The sequence below is a fragment of the Dryobates pubescens genome, chromosome Z (genome assembly GCF_014839835.1).
Source record: "Dryobates pubescens isolate bDryPub1 chromosome Z, bDryPub1.pri, whole genome shotgun sequence".
NCBI classification, from domain to species: Eukaryota; Metazoa; Chordata; class Aves; order Piciformes; family Picidae; genus Dryobates; species Dryobates pubescens.
The window spans coordinates 113,198,449-113,218,484 of NC_071657.1; the positions used below are offsets into that span (position 1 = coordinate 113,198,449).

The 20,036-nt window shown below is 43.5% G+C and overlaps 1 protein-coding gene across 1 annotated transcript in view; it reads left to right on the plus strand.

Moving 5' to 3' along the window:
• Positions 1 to 11,302: 11,302 nt before the first annotated feature.
• The window catches only part of FRMD4A (FERM domain containing 4A), a 217,830-nt gene continuing 209,096 nt past the window's right edge, over positions 11,303 to 20,036 (plus strand). The window contains exon 1 of the mRNA XM_009900274.2: positions 11,303 to 11,521. Within this exon, the coding sequence (XP_009898576.2) occupies positions 11,429 to 11,521 (93 nt within the window). The 5' untranslated portion in view covers positions 11,303 to 11,428. The remainder of the gene's footprint in view (positions 11,522 to 20,036) is intronic.

Consider the following 20,036-nt stretch of genomic DNA (forward strand, 5'->3'; position numbering starts at 1 on the left):
CCAAATAAAATATAGACAAATTTCACCAGAGCTGCAGGTGGTCTTAGTTCATGAAGCCAACAGAGCTCTTCTCAGGTTGTGTTTCGAACTGACCCTCAATTATATAATCCCATAGAACTATCAGAGCATCCCCAGCTGGGACACTGCAATCACAGCTGAAATTGTGAGGCAGGGACATATCTATGTGGTGTCATGCTGTGCCATGCCAGAGCCCCAGCTGGCTCTGGAAAAGCTGGTGTGTCTGTGCAGCATTGTGCAGAGCCACACTGCAGCAGTGTCACTGCTTCATTCCCCTTGTCCTTCTGCAGAGCCTGGGGCTGTGAGACTCAGAATTAATAAGTCCAGGCTCCACATCTCACTTTGACTGTGAGAACTGTGAATCTAACCTAGCCTCTATGGAATGCAAGGAAATAAGTTTTCCCTGATGAGCAGCCATGCTTTCAGCTATCTGAGGTCTTCTAGAAACTACCTAGGAATCATGGCAGGAAGAGTTTCAGATAATCTAAACTAAATATTCCAAATGCAGAATCATTTTGTCTGACACTATCAGGCACAATTTTCAGCCTTTACACATATACCACCTTGCCTTGCAGCTGTATTTGATCTTAAACTGTTTGTCCTTTGAGCAATGCTAAAAATAATCTCCTGGATACAGAAAAGTAAATAAGAAACTTAATAAACTTAATATGAAGGGCAAAACATAAAGCTCTGGCTGTTATAGATCATTCTAGCAGCCAGGTTCATTTGAGGTCATTAATTCATTACCAGGTGTTTTGCTGTTATCAGTAAGACTGGGACTTGGGTGAGGAGTGTGGGGCCAGATCAGTGGGCCTGAACAGGCTGCAGGCAGATGGACTGCCAGGTAACAGGACCCTCCTGGGAATGATCTTGAAGTCTGCTCCATGTCATGCATCTTTATCTCTGTCAGGTTTATTGCTGAAAGAATGAAGCCATCTGTCACTGTAATGCTCCTCTTCCAGTTCTTCGGTGCCCTCCACTGCTCCTAACCAGGCAACCACCTACAAAATTGGAGAACTCTGGTCTCTGGACCCTTGATTTTTTTTCCTTTGAAGAAACCTAGTTTTAATGATTGTCAGGGGGGCAGGAACCCATTCCCAGTTCAGTGGGCCCTGAGAAAGCCCACTTTAACAGCGTGTACCAAGCTGGCAGGCCCATTTTGTCACAGTGTAGGAAGGTTATAGTAGACAGCAAAGTTTTCAAATAAAACTGAGACCCAGCTCAGTTCAGACTAACTCACCTTGATGTAATTGGCTTCTGCAGGAATACAGGCTGGAGGAAGACCATAGATTGGATCAGTTTTCCTCTGGACAAGGTTTTTAACTAAGTTGTCCTGCAGGAATTCACCATGAATGGGTTCAGCAGAGTTCCACAGGGAGGATGGCAAATCTTGGCAGCAGATATATTTAACGCTTCCTCTAGAAAGCTAATATAACATGGGAACATTTCTTAAAATAGGTTTTCCCTTTTTTATTGGTGGGGACAGACTAGAGATTTGCATCTGCATGACATGAGCTGCCACTTCCTTGTAGGACAGGGTGTACTCATTGTGTTGCCATCCCTCTATCAGAGAAGCAGCTGTTGCTGCACTGATGCTTCCTTTCCTGTTTCCAAAGGGCATTGGAGAGCTTTGCTGGGCTTTACAAAGTGCGATAAAAAGGAAGTCTCTGACATGACATTTCATAATTAGCTGTCATCACCATCAGGTTGCCACCAAGCTGCTTGGTGAGCTGGGACTTGGCTGACTGGAGAAACACAAACAGAGCAAAAGGGGCCTTTGTAGGGAGGCAGTGCAGGCAACAAGCTCAGGAGGTCCCTCTGGTGTGCTGAAAGGAAAAGGAGGTCTGGGTAAGAAATACAGGCTGAGTCCTTAGCTCACTATTTGCAAAAAACATCCCTGAAAAAAACCCTCCTTGCCTCTGGACATGCTTAATTATTCTTGTGCAGTCTATGGAAGAAGACCTTTGAGTGACACCTCAGGACCAACCTTGCTGACTTCCAAGCCTTGCCTTAGGCACAACTAGAGGAAACCTCCCTGATACATCATGCCCAACATGCCTGGGGATGTCTGGGAATGTTTGGTAGTGAGCTGGGCTGTGGAACCTGCCCCACTGATATGCTTTCCTTGCATTATGGATGTGGCGTTAGGTCTGTTAGAAGCAGGCTCTCAAGCAAGAAAGCAAAGAGAGAATAATTTTGGTGAAAAAGTGAGCCTGAAGCAGCCAAACATCAGCTGGCCTCAAAAAGGAGATTGAATTCTGAAGCAGGTGTGACAGAGCTTTAGTGGATGTCCCAGGAGAGAAAGAGAGATTTAAATTAGGTCTTTCAACCATGAACAATGTATCCCTGGCCCACTCCAAACATCACCTGGGAAACAACAGGCAATTTATCTCCAGTGGATCACGGGGTCTTAGACACCATCCAAACACAGTTAAGCCTGCTAAATCCACAGACCACTCCATACCTTCACCTACATTCCTGCAGACATTTATTTTTCCACAGCTGGCTCCTCAGCCTTCCCTCCACCACACTCCACAGATAAGTAGATATTTATGCATATATGTGCACATCTATATTATATGCTTTTTAAAAGCATGTGTATGTATATATGTAGGAAATGATTTGATGAAAGTGACATTCTGGAGGGCTTCCTGGCATGCAGAAGGCCTGAGATTGCTTTGCCCTGGGTGGACATAGCAATTCAAATTTGCTATGCTCCAGCCTCCTCAATCACTCTGAGAAATAGCTGCTCTTCTCCCTTCCCACACTGTCAAGTCCTGGCAGCACTTACAGCAAAATAGCAGGGACATGCAACTTAATCTCTGTTTCTAATATCATAACAGTCAGAGGAAATTACCTGGGATACTGCAAGTATTCTGGCTCATTCCTCTGCCAGCTAGCAATGAGAGGAATTAAAGTTTGAGTCAACCTCCTGCATCCAGCCAGTCCTCAAGCTGCATATTTGAAGAAGAAATCAAAGCCTGAAGAGTCCAAACTGAGAGACAGAGGTGACAAAGGAGTCAGGGCTCTCTGGAGTACCTTGTCAATGGGGATGGCACTGTGAGGTGGACATGGTCACAATGCCCTGGGGGGCTACCAATGCCCCCATATTCAATCAATTCAGTATTTTAAAATCAAGCTGCCAAGAGAGGCATTTAAGTGACCTGGCTCTTCATGAATACTAAATAGCAACAAAAGCAGTGGAGATAAGTGCCAGATCTTCTCATCACTCCACAAACAGGGAAACTGAGAGACAGGGGCAGAAAGTCTCTAGCTTCCCACTTTAAAAAAAAGCAGAAATATGACTTCCAGAATCCCAGTTTGATGATTTGTTTATACTCCCTCCAGAGTATAAAACTACACCACAATGGCAAAATAATCCAGCCATCAATGTTTGGGTCACAGATCCCCAATGCCATGGATCAAGAGTGCCTTTTGATCTAGCCCTACCATGCTTTAGCACATAAAGGTGTTATATTTGTCCCTCCTTCAGGCAATTACATCATCAATTTTCCTATTTTCTCATGCTGTCATCACTGGTAAACAGTAGCCATTCCCACAGCTAGTACTGAGGACAATCTGGAGAAAGGAATGGTGTAGTAACATGGCTGTGATGAACCTGCTTCAAACACCATCTGCACAGTGAGCCCTGCACAGAGCAGCCCCATCCTTGCCGTAATCAAACATTCTTACAGGTCCTATCGACTCCTAGTGTCTGTGTTACATTTTTCTTATTAACCATTGCAATAATAAGACATCATCAACATGCAAAGTGGCAATAAATTGTGTAGCTTTGCCAGCCTGCCAGGACTTGTTAATTGAAGAGCATGCAACAAATTCATATGTGGAACAGTCACAAATCATTCATAATGCAAAAGCATGGGTGCTACCCTCACTCTCTACAGTGTAATGGATATTTCCCCATGTTTATTTATCAGAGAAATCCATTCTTTGAAGTAGTTCCTAAAGAGTTTATCTCTGGAAAGAGCAGCATCCTCCAGTTTATCCTCAGCATCCAGTTTTCAGGAGATTTAAAGCCTCGTTCTCTAGTGCTGCAGTCAGACTTTTTCCAGTGTAGTGGGCAGGGGCAGAATCAGGCCCCTTGACCTACACTAAAAGATGAGGTTACTCAGCATGATTGTACCATTGAGGAGATCCAATTAGGTAGATGTTTGTCAGGTTTTGTTTAGACACTTCTGAAAATGAGAACATTAAAACATCAAAGCAAGTCTTTCCAATGACCTAGTCCAGCACCATGTCTTGCATGGCAACTGACATCAGATGCCTACAGACAAGTGTAAGAGCAGGGCAAGTATGCAGCCACAGTCCCCACAGTATCTTCCAACCACCAGCTCTTTTCATTCAGGAATTTCATGACCCAGAAGTAGCCTTCAAATTTAACAGCCCACAATAGATGTTCTTTCATTAAATTGTTAAGTCATTTTGTAAACTTAGCCAGGGACCCAGGTTACCAGGCACAGCTGCCATGAAGAAGAAAAGCCACACTGTTGTGCTGCAGCCCTGTGCACAGTGTTGTCAACCACAGATAACTCCTAACTTCGCTTCCAGGAGAGTCAGGTTGACCCTCAGAAAGCCGTGGTGGAACAGAAGAACTTTGTGGAGCAGTCTAGGCTTGATCACCTATGCTCACACAAAAAGAAGATGGTGAGAATGAAGAGCTGGGAGTATCAATACCAGCAGGGATGTTAGCGAAGGCAAGGTAGCTAAACACAGCTACCAAGGGACACAGCAGAATTTCTGATAACTGGAGAGGTAAACCAAGCGTGACCAGTTATCAAGCTTATTTTACAATCAATGAGGAGACACTGACACTTTTAGGTATCATTCACCCCCCAGTAATGTAGGCAGTTGAAGCAGGTCTGGTATCTCAAACCTTGTGAGTGCCCATTTCTCATCACTGATGACAAAAAGGAGTCCAGATTACAAGTATACATAAAAGCAACCAAGGTTAGGAGAGGTAACCATCACTGCAGATGTCTCCTGCAACTGAGGTAGGGTGTTGTTACGTCTTGGCAGACACAGGAGAGCTGAAGCTCTAAAATATAGATGAGTAGGAATTACAAGGAGCATCTCCAAGGCTGAAAATCCAGAGTCAAACAAATATTCACATTTCTTAATCCGTCCGTGAAAAACCCACATAGAACAGAACCAAACAGGTTTCTGTATTTTGCCAATGTTAGCAGTTCCTCTTTTCTTACTTTGTGCAAACAGTTTTCCCCTCACTCAGAGAAAAGTCATCATTATTTCATGCCTGCAAGACCTCAACTACAAAACAAAATTTGCCTGAGAATCTGGTTTTCAGCTCTGATAAGACTTTAAAAAACCCGTCTAAACATGTCTCAGGGGTCTTCTTTTTCCCCTCCTTTCTTTAGGGACATGTTGGCTTTCTCTGCTATTCATGTGGCTTTCTCTTGGGGCAATATAACTCTCCCTCCTTCCCTCACACAGGCACATAAACTTTCCCACAATATATTAAGATTAATCAAAACAGAGTAACAAGGATGAAGATTTAAAAGAAAATTACACGGAACAAAGAAGGATTTCTCTTCACAGTGTTTGACATAGTCCATATGTCACATATCATGTTCAAGGCTTAAAACTAGCTCAAGGCCGAGTACCTTCCATGCCATGCTGAGCAAACCCCTATTTCTTCAAGGACTGAAGTAAATCAGCAGTGCCAAACACTACTCAGGAACAGCTTGCTGACCTTTTAAGACTTGACACCAGGATGCACCAAGTATTTGCACACTCGCAGTCACCAGGATTTGCAAAGACTTCAGACCCCTGAGAGAAATATTGCACAGTCATACTCCAGCTGAGTGCATGACTGCTATTGTATGCACCACATCCAGCCTCTGCTACGCATCCACAATGTGGGAATGTGGTGGTGGTGCCAAATATCTCCTCTTTTGTTTATGTAAGCCCTGGAAGCCAGAGGTGGCCTCTGCAATCCCTTTGTGATGTTTACAGGAGCATGTCTCCAGGGCAATGGGGTCAGGCAAGTTCCTTCCCTAATTAATTAGTGTCTCTCTGAGTTATGTGGGAACACAGCTGACCTACCAGCACAGTAAAACACAAGGGAAATGTCCTTCCATCTAGCAGAGGCCTCACTTGCTATCTGCTGCCATTCTTCTGGTCAGGGTTTTCCAGGAGCCTGTATGCACAGAAGCTGGGACCTCTTTACCCAGATGGGACCGCTTTACTACACACAGGACAGAGAGAGGGTGGGGAGAAGAACTAGAGGTGCGGTCTGATTCTGGAGAATCTGCTTGGTGGCATCAGGGGAAGAGGAAAGGTGCAGGTTGTTCCGTCCTCTGTCCTGAAGACATTTTCTGGAGTGTCTAGGTCTGTGCCCTGATTTTCACTAGAGGCTGTGCCAAGAACTTGCTGGTTTGGTGGACACAACATGTGATGGGTCTAAGTGCTTGGCTAGGTGAAGGCTCAGCAGGTGACATCTTGCTCTGTCACTCACTCTTCATGATATCCAAGTCTGCAATACGAAAAGCACTTTTGCTGGAACTTTTTGGAACATCCAGCATTACATTTTGGTTAACCTACAGCAGTGTGGATCACATAGGAACTTCTCTGAAACAAGGAGTACTTGGTTCTGGGTTTCTGTTTAGTTTTATGCTAGTCAGATCTACTAATATGTCTATGAACTGCAGATAGTTAAACAACCATGTTCTAGCACAATGGCAAAGTTGTCACAGGAGCCTAAATGTGTCTCTGTTGATACAAGTGATGGGCATGCTGCACATGCAGTCCAACACCATGCTGATTACTGCATAACCCAGAGCACCAAAACAGAGTAAAACAGAGCAAGAATCTCTATTCAACTGTAGGGCTGCCCTTCATGTTCAGCCTGGATTGCTGTTCCTAGCAGCAGCACTCACATGCACTGCTTTCCCAGAGGAGACAGACATGATGGTCTGTGTGGCCTCCAGACATGACACAGCATTGCCACACACAGGGGAAGCCCCTGGACTTTACTGTGGCTGAGGACCATGAACAGCCTTTCTCACCTTCACAAGCTGCTGGGTTATTGCCAGCTGTGATGGAGAAGGCTCGTACAGGAACAAAGCTCCACGTGGTGTGTTTTCTCACATTCTTCCCCAGGATAGAGTGATTGCAACATTTCTCTGTAAAACACCATGTAAGACTGGGAAATTGTTTGGTTTCCTTAACTTTTAAGGCAAAGTGGATTTGCAATGACAGCCTGCACTTATCTTTCACTCTCAGGCCATTTCCTTTACAGTCTGATTCTGGTTGCAATAAAACATAAGCTAAGTCACTCTAGAGACTGCAATCCCAAAACATCACCTTATTCTCTTTGTCTTTTTATTGCTTTACCATGTCCCAGCAAATCAGCTAGGCAGGATTCAGTGGGAAGTTAGAAATTCCACCAAGATTAATAGGAGCTGAAAAAGAACTCAAATACAAGTGGTTTTCCTATCAGGACTCCAGGGGCTTTGTTACTAATAGAGACCATAGACATCATACCAGATGGAGATAGACATCATACTGTGAGGAACTGCAAGGTACCCTTGTTTTCCTCTTATTCTGTTGCCATACTGCTGTATTCATGGAGTACAGAACTTAAACTGGGCGTTCTATACTGAGTGAACTTTCAGTTTTACAAAACAGTGTCTTATTGTTAGATCAGATAGATACCACAAACTGCATTTCACTCTGTGCCACTGCTGTCGCTGGTTTCCATTCACTCATCTCCCCTGTGCATACACTGACTTGAAATTTGACTCCTCCATTGCCAATATAAGACTCACTTTGCAGCAGTAAATTGTTTCTTTCTCCTTTTCATTAAAAAAAAAATCAGTATAAATAGCAATCTGTTGGAATGTGCTTTCCTCTGATGCATTGTTACTGCAAACCACTGCTCCTGGCAGCCTGCAATTATTACTGAAAAGCATCCACTGCTTTAAACAGTTTCATATTTCAGCAGTTAGTAAATACGGTGTGTCTCTTTTGAGGGTCTGTACTGGTAGGGCCAGGACACTCCCTTTCAAAAGTCTGGCTTTTATTTCCTGCTGTGCTGGTTAGTTGGAGATGTCCTGGCAGACAACAATGCAGTTGAATGAAGCCTCAGTGATGAGTCTTTATCATCTTAATTTGCCTCTGCAGTGAGCTACACAAGAGAGGGGGTTCTCCAGAGGGAAATTCAGAATTTCATGGGCTGAAGTGCCCATGGACATGCTTATGTCTGCCATGAACACCTAAACTCCCTCTTTGCAAACAACTAGAAAGGCTCTTATGAGAGCATGTTTTGTATTACCGACCCTATAGGCAATCTGTCAAACTAAACCTAATATTCTGTGCTATACACTTACCTCCCAATGTACTTTGAAGAGCTCTAAAAATAAGAAGCAAACATCTTACCCTTCCACAGACTTGATGATTATGGTTTGGACTTCTTTCTCCAGGTTCATACCACCTGGGAAATGATGAATGAGACCGGGAAGTGTATGTGCGTCCACATCTCCAGTTGTCTGTGATTACTGTGAAGGACACCGTAGAGGGGTGTCTAGGGTGCAGCACAGGGAGGGAAGGAGAATTCAGGCCCATTGAGATATGAAAGGATTTTGTTGGAACTGGTTCCAGTACTGTACAAATGGATGGATTTCTTCTACTTTCCACATGTGTAAGAGGTGTCCTGCAAAGGCTGGTGAGAGGTCTCAGGCACAAGCTGTATGAGGAGAGGTTAAGGGAGCTGGGATTGTTTAGCCTGGAGAAGAGGAGACTCAGGGGACACCTTATTGGTCTTTACAACTACCTGAAAGGAGGTTGTAGATGGGTGGGGGTTGATCTCTTCTCCCAGGCAACCAGCGCCAGAAGAAGAGGACACAGTCTCAAGCTACACCAGGGGAGGTTTAGGCTCGAGGTGAGGAGAAAGCTCATCACAGAAAGAGTAACTGGCCATTGGAATGTGCTGCCCAGGGAGGTGATGGAGTCACCATCCCTGGAGGTGTTCAAGAGGGGATTGGACGTGGCACTTGAAGCCATGGTTTAGTTAGTCATCAGGTGTTCGTTCTAGGTTGGACTTGATGATCTCTGAGGTCTTTTCCAACATTATTGATTCTATGATTCTATGATTTCTGTATTATTAGTCAGCTTCCTTGAGCAATGTACAGATTTGCATTTCATTTGAAAAAAAATGTATGCAAAGAACTTGTGGCTTATGGAAATGACTGTATGAATGCTCCTCTTTATCCTGTGGAGAAAATCAGTCTGTGCGGTGCTTCATGCTGGTACCACCAGACCATCCCTGATCCCTCCTCTTGATTGTTTACAGACACAGGAGGAGACACAGATTATGGCTCTTTGTCCCCTCTGGTGGATAAAGTTCTATCTGCAAGACTGGTCTTTGGAGATGGAGCTGCAGGGGGCCTTGCTGGCAGGAATGTGAGAATTTCAGGGGAAGAGGGCTAGAGTGAGCGGGAGCCCCCTCAGCCCAGGGCTTCAGATCAGATAAGTAGGGAGATCTTTGCTACTTTGCCCTCATATGAAGCATTAACCTCCGAGGTCTTGACTCAGGCTGAGTGAGTCTTTATTCAGGCAAAGCTCCCAGCAAGGGAGATCGCAGCTGCCTTTGTCCTCTTTCTGCACCGGTAGGTTTCCAGTGGGTCTGCTGGTGTAGGTAGCTGGGAAATGCCAGCCACCTCATGCTTAAAAAAGCAGGTAGGCAAACTGTGAGATGGGGTGGGGGGCATTAGCAATCATTACAAATTCTGCAAGAAGACCCTAACTCTGCACCTATTCCACATAAAGAACCTGCATAAGTCAGTCATGCTTAAGATATTTCCATCTTTTCCTGTCTCTGACTCTCTTTGGCAAAGACATATGGAGCTAATTATGAACAAAGGCCGATTGTTTGAATATTTAGAGTTTCCCACATCAAGCTGCTGCTTTTTTTTTCCCTTTTTTTTTTTTCTTTGACTAGTTTTAATGCATGTGCATATGCTGAGCAGATACAGAGTTTCTCTTCTTGATTTTAAACAGTTGCTTTAATGGCATGTCCCTAACACCTTCACCCTGGCTTTTGGACTTGGATCAAAACAAAGTATTTTTAGTTCAGCATTAAAATGAGAACAATGCATGGAGGAAGGGACTGGCTCCACAGCTCAGCAGATTTTGCTCTCCCAGCTAGATTGCTCTGAGGAAAAGAGTGTGGGCCAACATCTTTTCCGTTTTACTAAGCAAATTCAGAATGCCATTGTGGAGGATGGTGGACTGGGAAATCTCTAAACTGCATTAACTCTAAACTGCATCTGGACCAGTACCTGCAACTGAGCACCAAAATGAACACAGCTTCCAAACCACATGTTTACAAAATCATAGAATCATACCTGGCTCCTCTGGGACAACTCCTGGTGCTGCAGAAAGTCTGTGGGAAGAAAAAGTATTATTCTCATTTTCAAAATACTTGTGTACAATTTAAAGTCTAAATATAGTTTCAAACTTTTCTTCCAGAGAAAGAAAATGTCATTGTCTACTAGTCTCTGAAGTGGGTTTTTTAAAGAAAAACGAAGGCGTTAACCCTAAGTATAGAATCCAATATAATTATTTTTTATAAGGACACATAGAAGCTGCAAACATCACTGAGCAGCAGGTTTCCACTAACACCTGTGCTTCCAGAGATGAGAGTGAGTGCTTGTGTCTGTTCTTCGCATGTCTGCGTGCACTACGCTGCCCGGTGCCATACAGACCACACAGCCTGAGTCAGGGAGGGCTCGTGCTTAGCTGAGCAGCCACAAGGATCTGCTCAAGCCCTATTCTGGTTATATGCTTTCCAACATCTAGAAATATCTGATCTGAATATAGGATTTAACATTAATCTCTGCACCAGATGGTGATACACCAAATATTCTTTTTAAGGTGGACATGTGATCTATAGTACAGCAAACCAGAGGGCTCTGTAGTCACATGGCAAAATGTAAAACAACTTTGATAGAGCTTTTATTAGACAACTGACCTGGTTACCATCTGTAGCAACAAGAAACAAGCTTGACATTTTTGGAACATTCTCCCCAGAAGCTTAATTCTTCCACCTCTGTGGCACAGCAATCCCGCTGAGTGAACTGTGCCGAGAAACAGAAGGAAGCTAAAGATACGCTGCTTGAAGCATGTTGTTAAGGTTACAAGGCTTGGGGGTTTCCTTTTTTTTTTCCCCCTTTCTCTCTTTTCCCCCTCCTTCCCCCCTCCTTCTTTCCAGTAAGCCACGTCTTGACTCATACAGTCTGATGTGAAAACCCACTCAGCTCTTTGATAGTTGGGAAATCTAAATGAGTCTGTAAGTTCTTTCAGAGGAAGCCTGTGCATGCTGTGAACTCTCTCTGTCACACACACATTCACACACACGAATTACCTCTGCATTATGGTAGTACAGGCAGCTGTGACTCCGGGTAGGACACGAAGACTTTTATTCAAAATCCCATATGGATCACTGAGGAGACGCAGTGTGGAAAGGGTAAGCTGTGATTTCTTTGTCCTGAATGCATGCCAAGAGGATGAGGAGGGTACCATTTGATAGCAGTTGTCTGCCCCAGTAGCAGTCAGAGCTAATAGGGGTTATGTCATCCTGTGCAGAAATTACTAGTGGTGTGTGGCATGGTGTGTAGAAATTGGTGGGACCTGCATGGTGATGGATGGGATTTAATACCAGTCTGAGGTTGTGTGATAACTTAGGGTTGAAATTGGTGCCAGAAGGAGCAACAAGACAACATGCAACAATTAAAACTGGCTAAAGGCTTTGATAATACTCCACAAAGTAATAATTTCTGAAATAATTTCTGGAAAGGATTGTTTCTAATAATCATTACTCATTGGGATATTGTGATGGTGTGTGGTGGCACCAGCCTGTAGCAGTGGGGACTAAATAATAATGTCAAACAATTATAGTAAACAATAGTAGTAAATAATAATAAATAACAATAACAACAACAATAATAATAATAATGATGTCAGGGTGATGTGGAAGGGCTCACTATCAGTGAACATAGATGCAGGTGTCTGTCCCACCTGAGATGAAGAGCAAGCAGTGGCTGCACAGTACAATATGGACTATACAGTGCATGTTATGTCCCTCTGGTCAGTGACAGCCAAGGTGACACAATAGGACTGGCAGTCTCTATCTAGACAAAGTGATGCCATTGCTTTCTTACTGTGACAGGCATATCAGGAAGTCCCAGGGAAGCTGGAATTATGTCTTTAACTTCCTGGAAGCATGTTGCATTAGCAACAGCACCTGGGGAACCAAAGGGGTACCATTGCTTTGAAGGACTGACAGGCTGGCAAAGAGGCAGTGGCTGGGACATGAGCCTCAGCACAGAGAGTGATGCACACCTGTGAGCACACACCAAGCTCACACTGAGGCTCACACTGGGTGCTTCAGGTTGCCTTTGCCTCATGAGAAGCCTCTGCTGGAGAAGGCACGGGAGGAACAGCACCTCCTGGGGACAATGACACTTTGCACATCCCCTCTGCTTGTCACTGCTAATACCTCCTGAGATGATGCTTGGCTAAAGGAAATGGGCACAGTCTGCACTCTCTGAGCCAGAAGAGCTTTGGGCAGGGTGTACCAGGGGTGGGTGAGGGACACTGCATGGTCCATGGCTGCTGGTAGGTGCAGAAACTCTACAAGCCAAAGGATCTCAAAGTTGCTTTGCACAAGATTAAGGGAATCCTTTGCTCGAGGCATCTGTTTTGCTGAAAAGCAGATTGTTGGCAGCTGAAGCCACCTGGAAGTTTACTTCCAGTCTGCTGAATGTGTCACTCAAAAAAAGGTCTGGGTTTGGACATTTCAAACTAAATTTTTTTTCCTGACTTTTCATTCCAACTGTATAATTTCATTTGGATGAATACCATAATGCCTTCTTTTCTTTTCTTTTCTTTTCTTTTTTTCTTTTCTTTTCTTTTCTTTTCTTTTCTTTTCTTTTCTTTTCTTTTCTTTCCTTTTCTTTCCTTTTCTTTTCTCTTTTCTTTTTTCTTCTTTTCTTTTCTTTTCTCTTTCCTTTTCTTTTCTTTTCTTTTCTTTTCTTTTCTTTTCTTTTCTTTTCCTTTCCTTTTCTTTTCTTTTCTTGTCTTTTCCATTTCTTTTCTTTTCTTTTCTTTTCAGATATGAAAAAAAATCTCAAAAATTAAATGCAGGTTAAAAACTGTTTCATTTAACACAAAGAGGGGTTGTTTGTTTTTCTTCCTTCTCCATTTGGCAGAAGGGAAAGAGAATAACTTTGTGTCAACCTGAAACATATTTTCTTTGCCTTTCCAGTCCATCAAGCAAACCAAAGATAATCAATTATTCACACAACTTTGGTCTGCTATTGTTTCATTCGTGTTTGTTGCTTTGGAGTGCATTCAGAAAAGTCCTTCCTGGTAAATTTGATCTCTTTGGTTCCAGATGCCTGTTCTGAGGGGGGCCCAAGGCCGGCAGTCCTGCCTGCAGCCCTAACCTGCCCTTGGGACAGGTTTTATTTGTGTCTGCCTGCTCAGTGCCCAGCACCATTGTAATACTACCAATACTGTCCCTTCTGGAGAGACACTGCTCTTGCTGAACCAGGTTGTAGGAGGTGGGTTGGTGTCTACTGGCTTTGCAGCTGCTTTTGCAAGTGTAGGGAGGCAGAAAGTCTGATGTCTCCTTCCAGGGCAGTTTCCTGCAAGGTGGCAGATGACATTTTGGCCAAAACAAGCTGCTGCTGGCTAAGGTGAGTCCCTCCCTGTCTGAAAGGACTCAAGCTTTCACACAGGTCATACCTGAGACCAATAAGCCTAGACACGAGATATAACAGTGTGGAAAATGGGAGACAATTCTCCTCCATGCATGCACACATCCCCTTTGGATGCATGCTGTCCATACTGACCTCCCCTGGGAGGTCAAGAGAATTAATAGTGTTCAGCCTGGAGAAGAGAAAGCTGCATGGAGATGCTGCAGCAGCTTTTCAGTACTTAAAGGGCGCCCACAGGAGTGATCAGAGGGAACTCTATCAGGGAGTGCAATGATCAGATAAGATGAAAATGAAGGAGGATAGATTTAGCACAGATATTAGGAATAAACACTTAATAGTGAGGATGGTGAAACACTAGAACAGGTTGCCTAGGGAGGTCATAGATGCGCCCTACCTGGAAGAGTTCAAGGCCAGGATGGATGAGGCTTTGAGCAGCCTAGTCTAGTGGAAGGTGTCCCTGCCCATGGTGGGGGAGATGGAACAAGGTGATTTTTAAGGTCCCTTCCAGTGCAAACTATTCTTTGATTCTATGATTCTGTGTGACAGAGAGATGCAAAACCCAGCAGTCCTCTCACAGGGTGTTTTCAGAAAGTAACCCCATGGTAGGGAGCATGGAGATATCTGCAGAAGAAGGTGTCAGAGAAGGCTGGTATTTATGATGCAGGCAAGAATGGGTGCATAAGGATGACCAGCACTGCAGGGGACTTGTCACTGTATACTCACTTAACAGCTTCACACACAGCCCAAGTGAGCAGCTGCTGTCAGGGGGCTTTATATTGTTTTATTTTCACTGACACCCACAGTTTACTTCTCTCCTTCCCACTTCCTGACCTGAGGTTTAGGCTGCTTGTCAGGCAAATGCTGGAGCCTTACTATTATGGTTGCCAGAGGATTTGGTAGGATTATATTTGCAGCCAGCTCTGTTTTGTCCTAAATCTCTGTCCTTCCATTATTCTCTCCACCTCATCAGACACCTGGCCCTTGAGGTTTCGGTCAACTTGATTGAAGCATGTTCTCTCTCTCTGGAGCTACTCCCACCAGTTAGAGACTGAAGGGCAGATCACATGCACTTGGGGTCCTGAAGTTCAGTATCCACAAAATCCTGATGCAGGAGTGAAAGACCCAAAGTACAATCACAAGTGAGCAAGTTTCACATGTCAAGCCTGAGATGTGAGGGATGTGTACAATGTGTGGCATGCGCCCAGAAGAGAAGATGACTTTGCAAAGGCTTTCACAAGTCCCAGTGAAGATAAAAAAAAGGGTGCTAAATATTAGTAGCTATAGCAGAGACCATCAAACATGTCAGCTGAGGCAGAATTATGTTTTGTACTATGAAGCACACCAGCAGTCAGTGTCAGGTCTGAAACATGAGTTGGATTCATCTAAGTCAATGCTGATGTCTATGAGACATAGAATAATAGAATCATTTTGTTTGGAAGAGACCTTTAAGGTCATCAAGTCCAACTGTTAATCCAGCATTACCAAGCCACCACTAAACCATGTCCCTCAGCACCACATCTATATGTCTTTTAAATACCTTCAGGGATGGTGACTCCACCATTCCCTTGGGCAGCCTGTTCCAGTGCCTCACAGCCTTTTTGGTGAAGATTTTTTTCTTAATATCCAAGGTAAACCTTCTCTGGCACAACTTGAGGCTGTTTCTTGTCCTACTGCTTGCCATTGCTTGTCCTATTCATGTCCATTCTGGCCATCAGTTTGGGCTCCCTTCAGAATCACTGCAGAGACTGCAGCCAAAATATCTTTCAGGGGCTGCAGAGAGTTCCCCTGGACACCCTAGTCTGGCTGAATTAATAACTCCCTAAACAACAGCCAGGCCTCCTTTAATCAGCACATATAGGACACCTTGGTCCCCTAAACCAGGAGATATGAATCCCATCCCTGATAGTATTACTCAACACAGAGCCCCCTCCCCACCAGATCTTCCTTCTCTGCATCTCCTTCCCCCACCAGCAAACTCGTACGTTAGTTGTGTAGCCCTTTCTGCCTTTGCATTATTAATGTGAGACGGTTTATGCCTGTGAGCTGTTGTTATTGTATCCATGTGCTGCGGATGTGTGTGAGAGGAAAATGAATAGGAGGCCTGCTAATGTCTAACAAATGCCCAACACCATTCAGAGATCTTTCTGCTGTTTCAAGGCACTGATAAAGAAGAACACATATTTACTCCTTCTCTCATGACCTCAGTGGTTGTTTTCCAGCCACGAGAATGTTTCTCACCGCAAACACAAGGCATTGCTTCTTGAGTTAGAAAGCCTAGAGAAAGCATGCAGCTTTCTTGTATTAAAAAAGAGTAAGTCTGTCTTCTCTGCTGCCTTCAAGGCTCAAAGGATGATACCACAGATGTTGTGTAAGAAGGAAGGCCTCCTCCAGACTAAATGAAGTGCTGCAAGGAATGAATTAAGCTGGGAGAGATGTGGCCAGAAAAGCCATTTTAGATTAGGCCTTGCAGTTTGTACCCCAGCTTTAGGTCCCAGCTCTCAGCTATGGTAAACTAAAGGCCCCGTGCTCAATCGTGTCAGTGGATGTTTGCAGCTGAGCAGGATTTTAGTCCAGATTGGGGTTTTTATTTCTTGTGTCTCCAAAGAAGATAAGCCATGAACACTCATTCATATCATGACTTTAAAACATACCAAGAAGAGATAAATCTGCAAATGGATATTTATTGCCATAGAAAACAGATGGCAGAAGACAAAGCTCCCACATTCTCATCCCGAGATACAAGCACGTTAAGAATGCGGCAGGAAACGTCATTCCTCCTATAAATAAATTTCTTTTCAAAAGAGAGAACCCAGGGCTGAAAAAATTAATCAGTCTTTCTACTCTACAGGCCAAGTCTGAGGCAGGTTTTCCCACGCTATTCTGCAGTTTATGGTGATCTCTGCTTTTGGCAAGAGAGGATGCTGCCTTCAAGTAAATGCAGCAAAAGAATTTGAGTCTTGCTGCTGCACACACCTACCAGTCCTTTTACTACTCTGAGTTACTGATTTTCTTTTTCTCTTGGACAAAGTATAAATCAGTTATTCTTTTTTTCCAGCATGAATTCAAGAGTAAAGTGGTCAGAAACCTTTCACACCAAGGGCTGTTCTGCAGGGTCTGGTGAGGTGGAATAAGGCAGATCCTGCAGCATTCACGATGGAGTGATCCCCATGTATTAAAATCTCTCATGCAAGCCTCTATGAGTGATGCTGTGAGCACTCATTCTGACACCATGACTAAACGAGTGCTTCAAGGGAAGTTGATCTTTCCACTTCACACAATTTACTTGCAAACTCTTACACTGACAAGCAAGTCCTGCAGACCTTTGCCTAATACCTTCAATGGCATTTTTTGGACAAGTCTCTTACCTTGACAGCACCACTACCAATCTGATAGACACTGTGGTGACAGCAGAGTTGCTCATGTACTGTGAATAACAAAACAACAGTAGATATTTGAGTGTAGAAGTTGTCCAAGAGAGAAGAAAGACCTTGAAGCAAGTAATTCCTGTTGTCTTAACATTTTTTTCTGGAAGTCATTCAAGTTGCAAGGTGAGGAAACCAATATGCAAATTTTGGTGGGAAAAAAAGGCATTTTGCAATTTATTTGCAGTGAATGGTTCACCAGCCCAACACACAAAGAACTGTATGTTAAAAAAATAATAAGTAGCAGAACTGTCACCTGTATAATGTTCTGATATAATATCTTGTGACTGCTGAAACATCAATTTCATCTGCTTCATCTGAGCTTTATCTTTTCTGACCTGTTCACAGGTATTTTGGAGGAATTGGTTTAATTTGAACTCTACCTAGACAAATAGATGTTTGGCACACTCTCCTGGGCATCTAGAAGTTGTAATAGTTAGTGACACTTCTAAAAGGTGTAACAAATCAAAACAGACTTCCCTGTGAAACAGATCGGGAACTCTGCCAGGCTTTGTCCCCACAAACTGTACACAGGTTAACAGTGCAAGAGGTGAGAGGATGGCAGAGGCTAATGGATAGTGACTGGTGAACTCTGCAGAGTTCAGAGCCAGGATACTGCTCAAATCACCTTTCAAATGGTTGCAGCTTAATAGAATTATCAGAAGCTCTCAAGGCCTGGAGACCTCACGAGCACAGGTTCTGCTGTGAACTTTCCAGTGCTTCAGATTCTTATTTTGATCAGAAAATGAAAAGCTTTTTTCATTATAGGTTGGCATTTGTCATCTTTGCCTTGGCCAGACAGCAAGGGCAGGTCAGGGGACAGAGCAAAGGCAAGCCAGAGAACAGAGGCTGGGAGCCAGAAACGAGCCTAGTGTTTTGGACAAAGGGAAGGAGAGGATTATGTGAATCTGATCATAAAGCTCCTGATCATAAAGTTCCTGTAGTGTGTGGACATCTTTGGTCTTCCACCTAATAAGCCCACTCAAAGGTGTTTCTCAGGTAACTAGTATCATGCCCAGATCATCCCCCCACCAGTAGCTGAAAACTCAAGAGTTACAAAGGTTTAGCACCAGAGTAGTTACTTCCAGATTCTGCTCTGCAGCCCAAAAGACAAGAACTTACCCCTGCAAGGAGCTTCCTGCAAGAGCTTTTCCACAGGGAGACTGTTTCATGCAAGGTCAGCAGGTGATAATTGAAAGTAGTAGCTTGAGCATTTGAAATACCTTCCAATCTGCTTCACTCTGACGAGCTATTTCTAAATCAGCTTCTAGCCAGGACTTATCCCTGGAAGGGCTCAAACATGCCTTCAGCTGGGCATAGAAAGCCTCTGTATTTTTCAATTTATGATCCATGCAAGGGATTAAATGTTGCTTCAACAAATTTCCTAAGCAAACAGCATTTTCAAACATTGAGTGCAAAGTACAACACTGTTATTAATTTCTTGATCAATCTTCTCATCTGTTTAGACCAGAACACTCTAAGTGTATGAAAAAAATGAATTAAACACACAACTCCCCCCAAACAAACAAAGCTCTGGATGAGTAGCAAACTTAGCCCTCAGGGATATTTTCCATTTTCACTCTTCAGACATCTGTGGTCCAGACCAAGCACCAGCACAAGTCTAGTTAAACACTAGCAGTGACTTTTGTGAAGTTCACAAGCACCAGGGCCCTCCTAACCAGCCTGATGGAAATGATGAAAAAGGCCATTCTTACCAAAAGGATATCTGTTATGTCACACAGTTGATGTTTTGCTGATTCAAGAAGTTTTGAAAGTTGGGTTTAGATTTCACACATTCTTCCAAACTTCTGGTCAAACATTCTGTCTGAGCTTAGCTTATTTCCTGGTGAAGTATATCTTATTCTCATCGTGTCAATCATTTCTAATGGCTTCCAGGAAACAGTGACTTTTCATCCTACCAGCAGATGGATATGAGAGAATCTTATGCTTTGATTTTTCTTGTTGGGACCAAAGTATCAAGCTCTCCAAATTGCACAAGGAAAGAGTACAATTAGTCTCCACTTCCCAAAGATACCACATGAAAAGCTTTTGAAAAGATAATGGGCTGCAAATGATGCCATTTAGTCACCAGCACACACTCTACAGTCCAGCTGTACTTCTGGAATATATTTAGAAGGTGTAATTAGGGTTGTGAGCAAGTCTCTTAACTGAGGTTGAAATTCATTTTAGTTTCCAGCACTCCCTTTATAAAAGCCACCGACTCTTGGTGACGTGAGACCATGGATATCTATTTTCTCTTCATGTTTTGCATCATCATAGATTAGGTAAACTCTGTGTGAAATGGTAGCTAAGGACCAGTAACTTGCAATTAATGCTGATGCACTGAGCATCTGCCTTTAGAGATCTGTGTGCATGACAGGTACCATTTTATGGTTTACCATTTTAGTTCAGAACAGAAATCACTGTAAGAGTGAACCAATTTAGCCTTAACTCAAAAGTTTCCACAACAGGGAGTTTCTACCCTGCCAACTCCCAACAAATGATTGATGGGTCAAAATGTGTTTTGGAGAAAATGATCTAAGAGAGATTAAAGGTAGGAGTTAGGGTCTTGCTAGTGTGTATTTCACATCAGCTGCCTTCCATTTGTACCTTCAGCCAGCATACATTTACTTCTCCACAGCACTCCAAAAAAGGTCTCCAGCATCTTGCTTTATTAATCCTTTTGCTGTACATTCAGGAGCCACTGTATGTCTCTAACCACAACATTGTAATATTATTGATACTTTGGAGCATCTTAGGAAGCTGAATGAGGATGGCAATAAGTAACTTTCTGTCTTTGAGTCTTCTCTTAATCTATCTTAATGCATCAGCATACAGC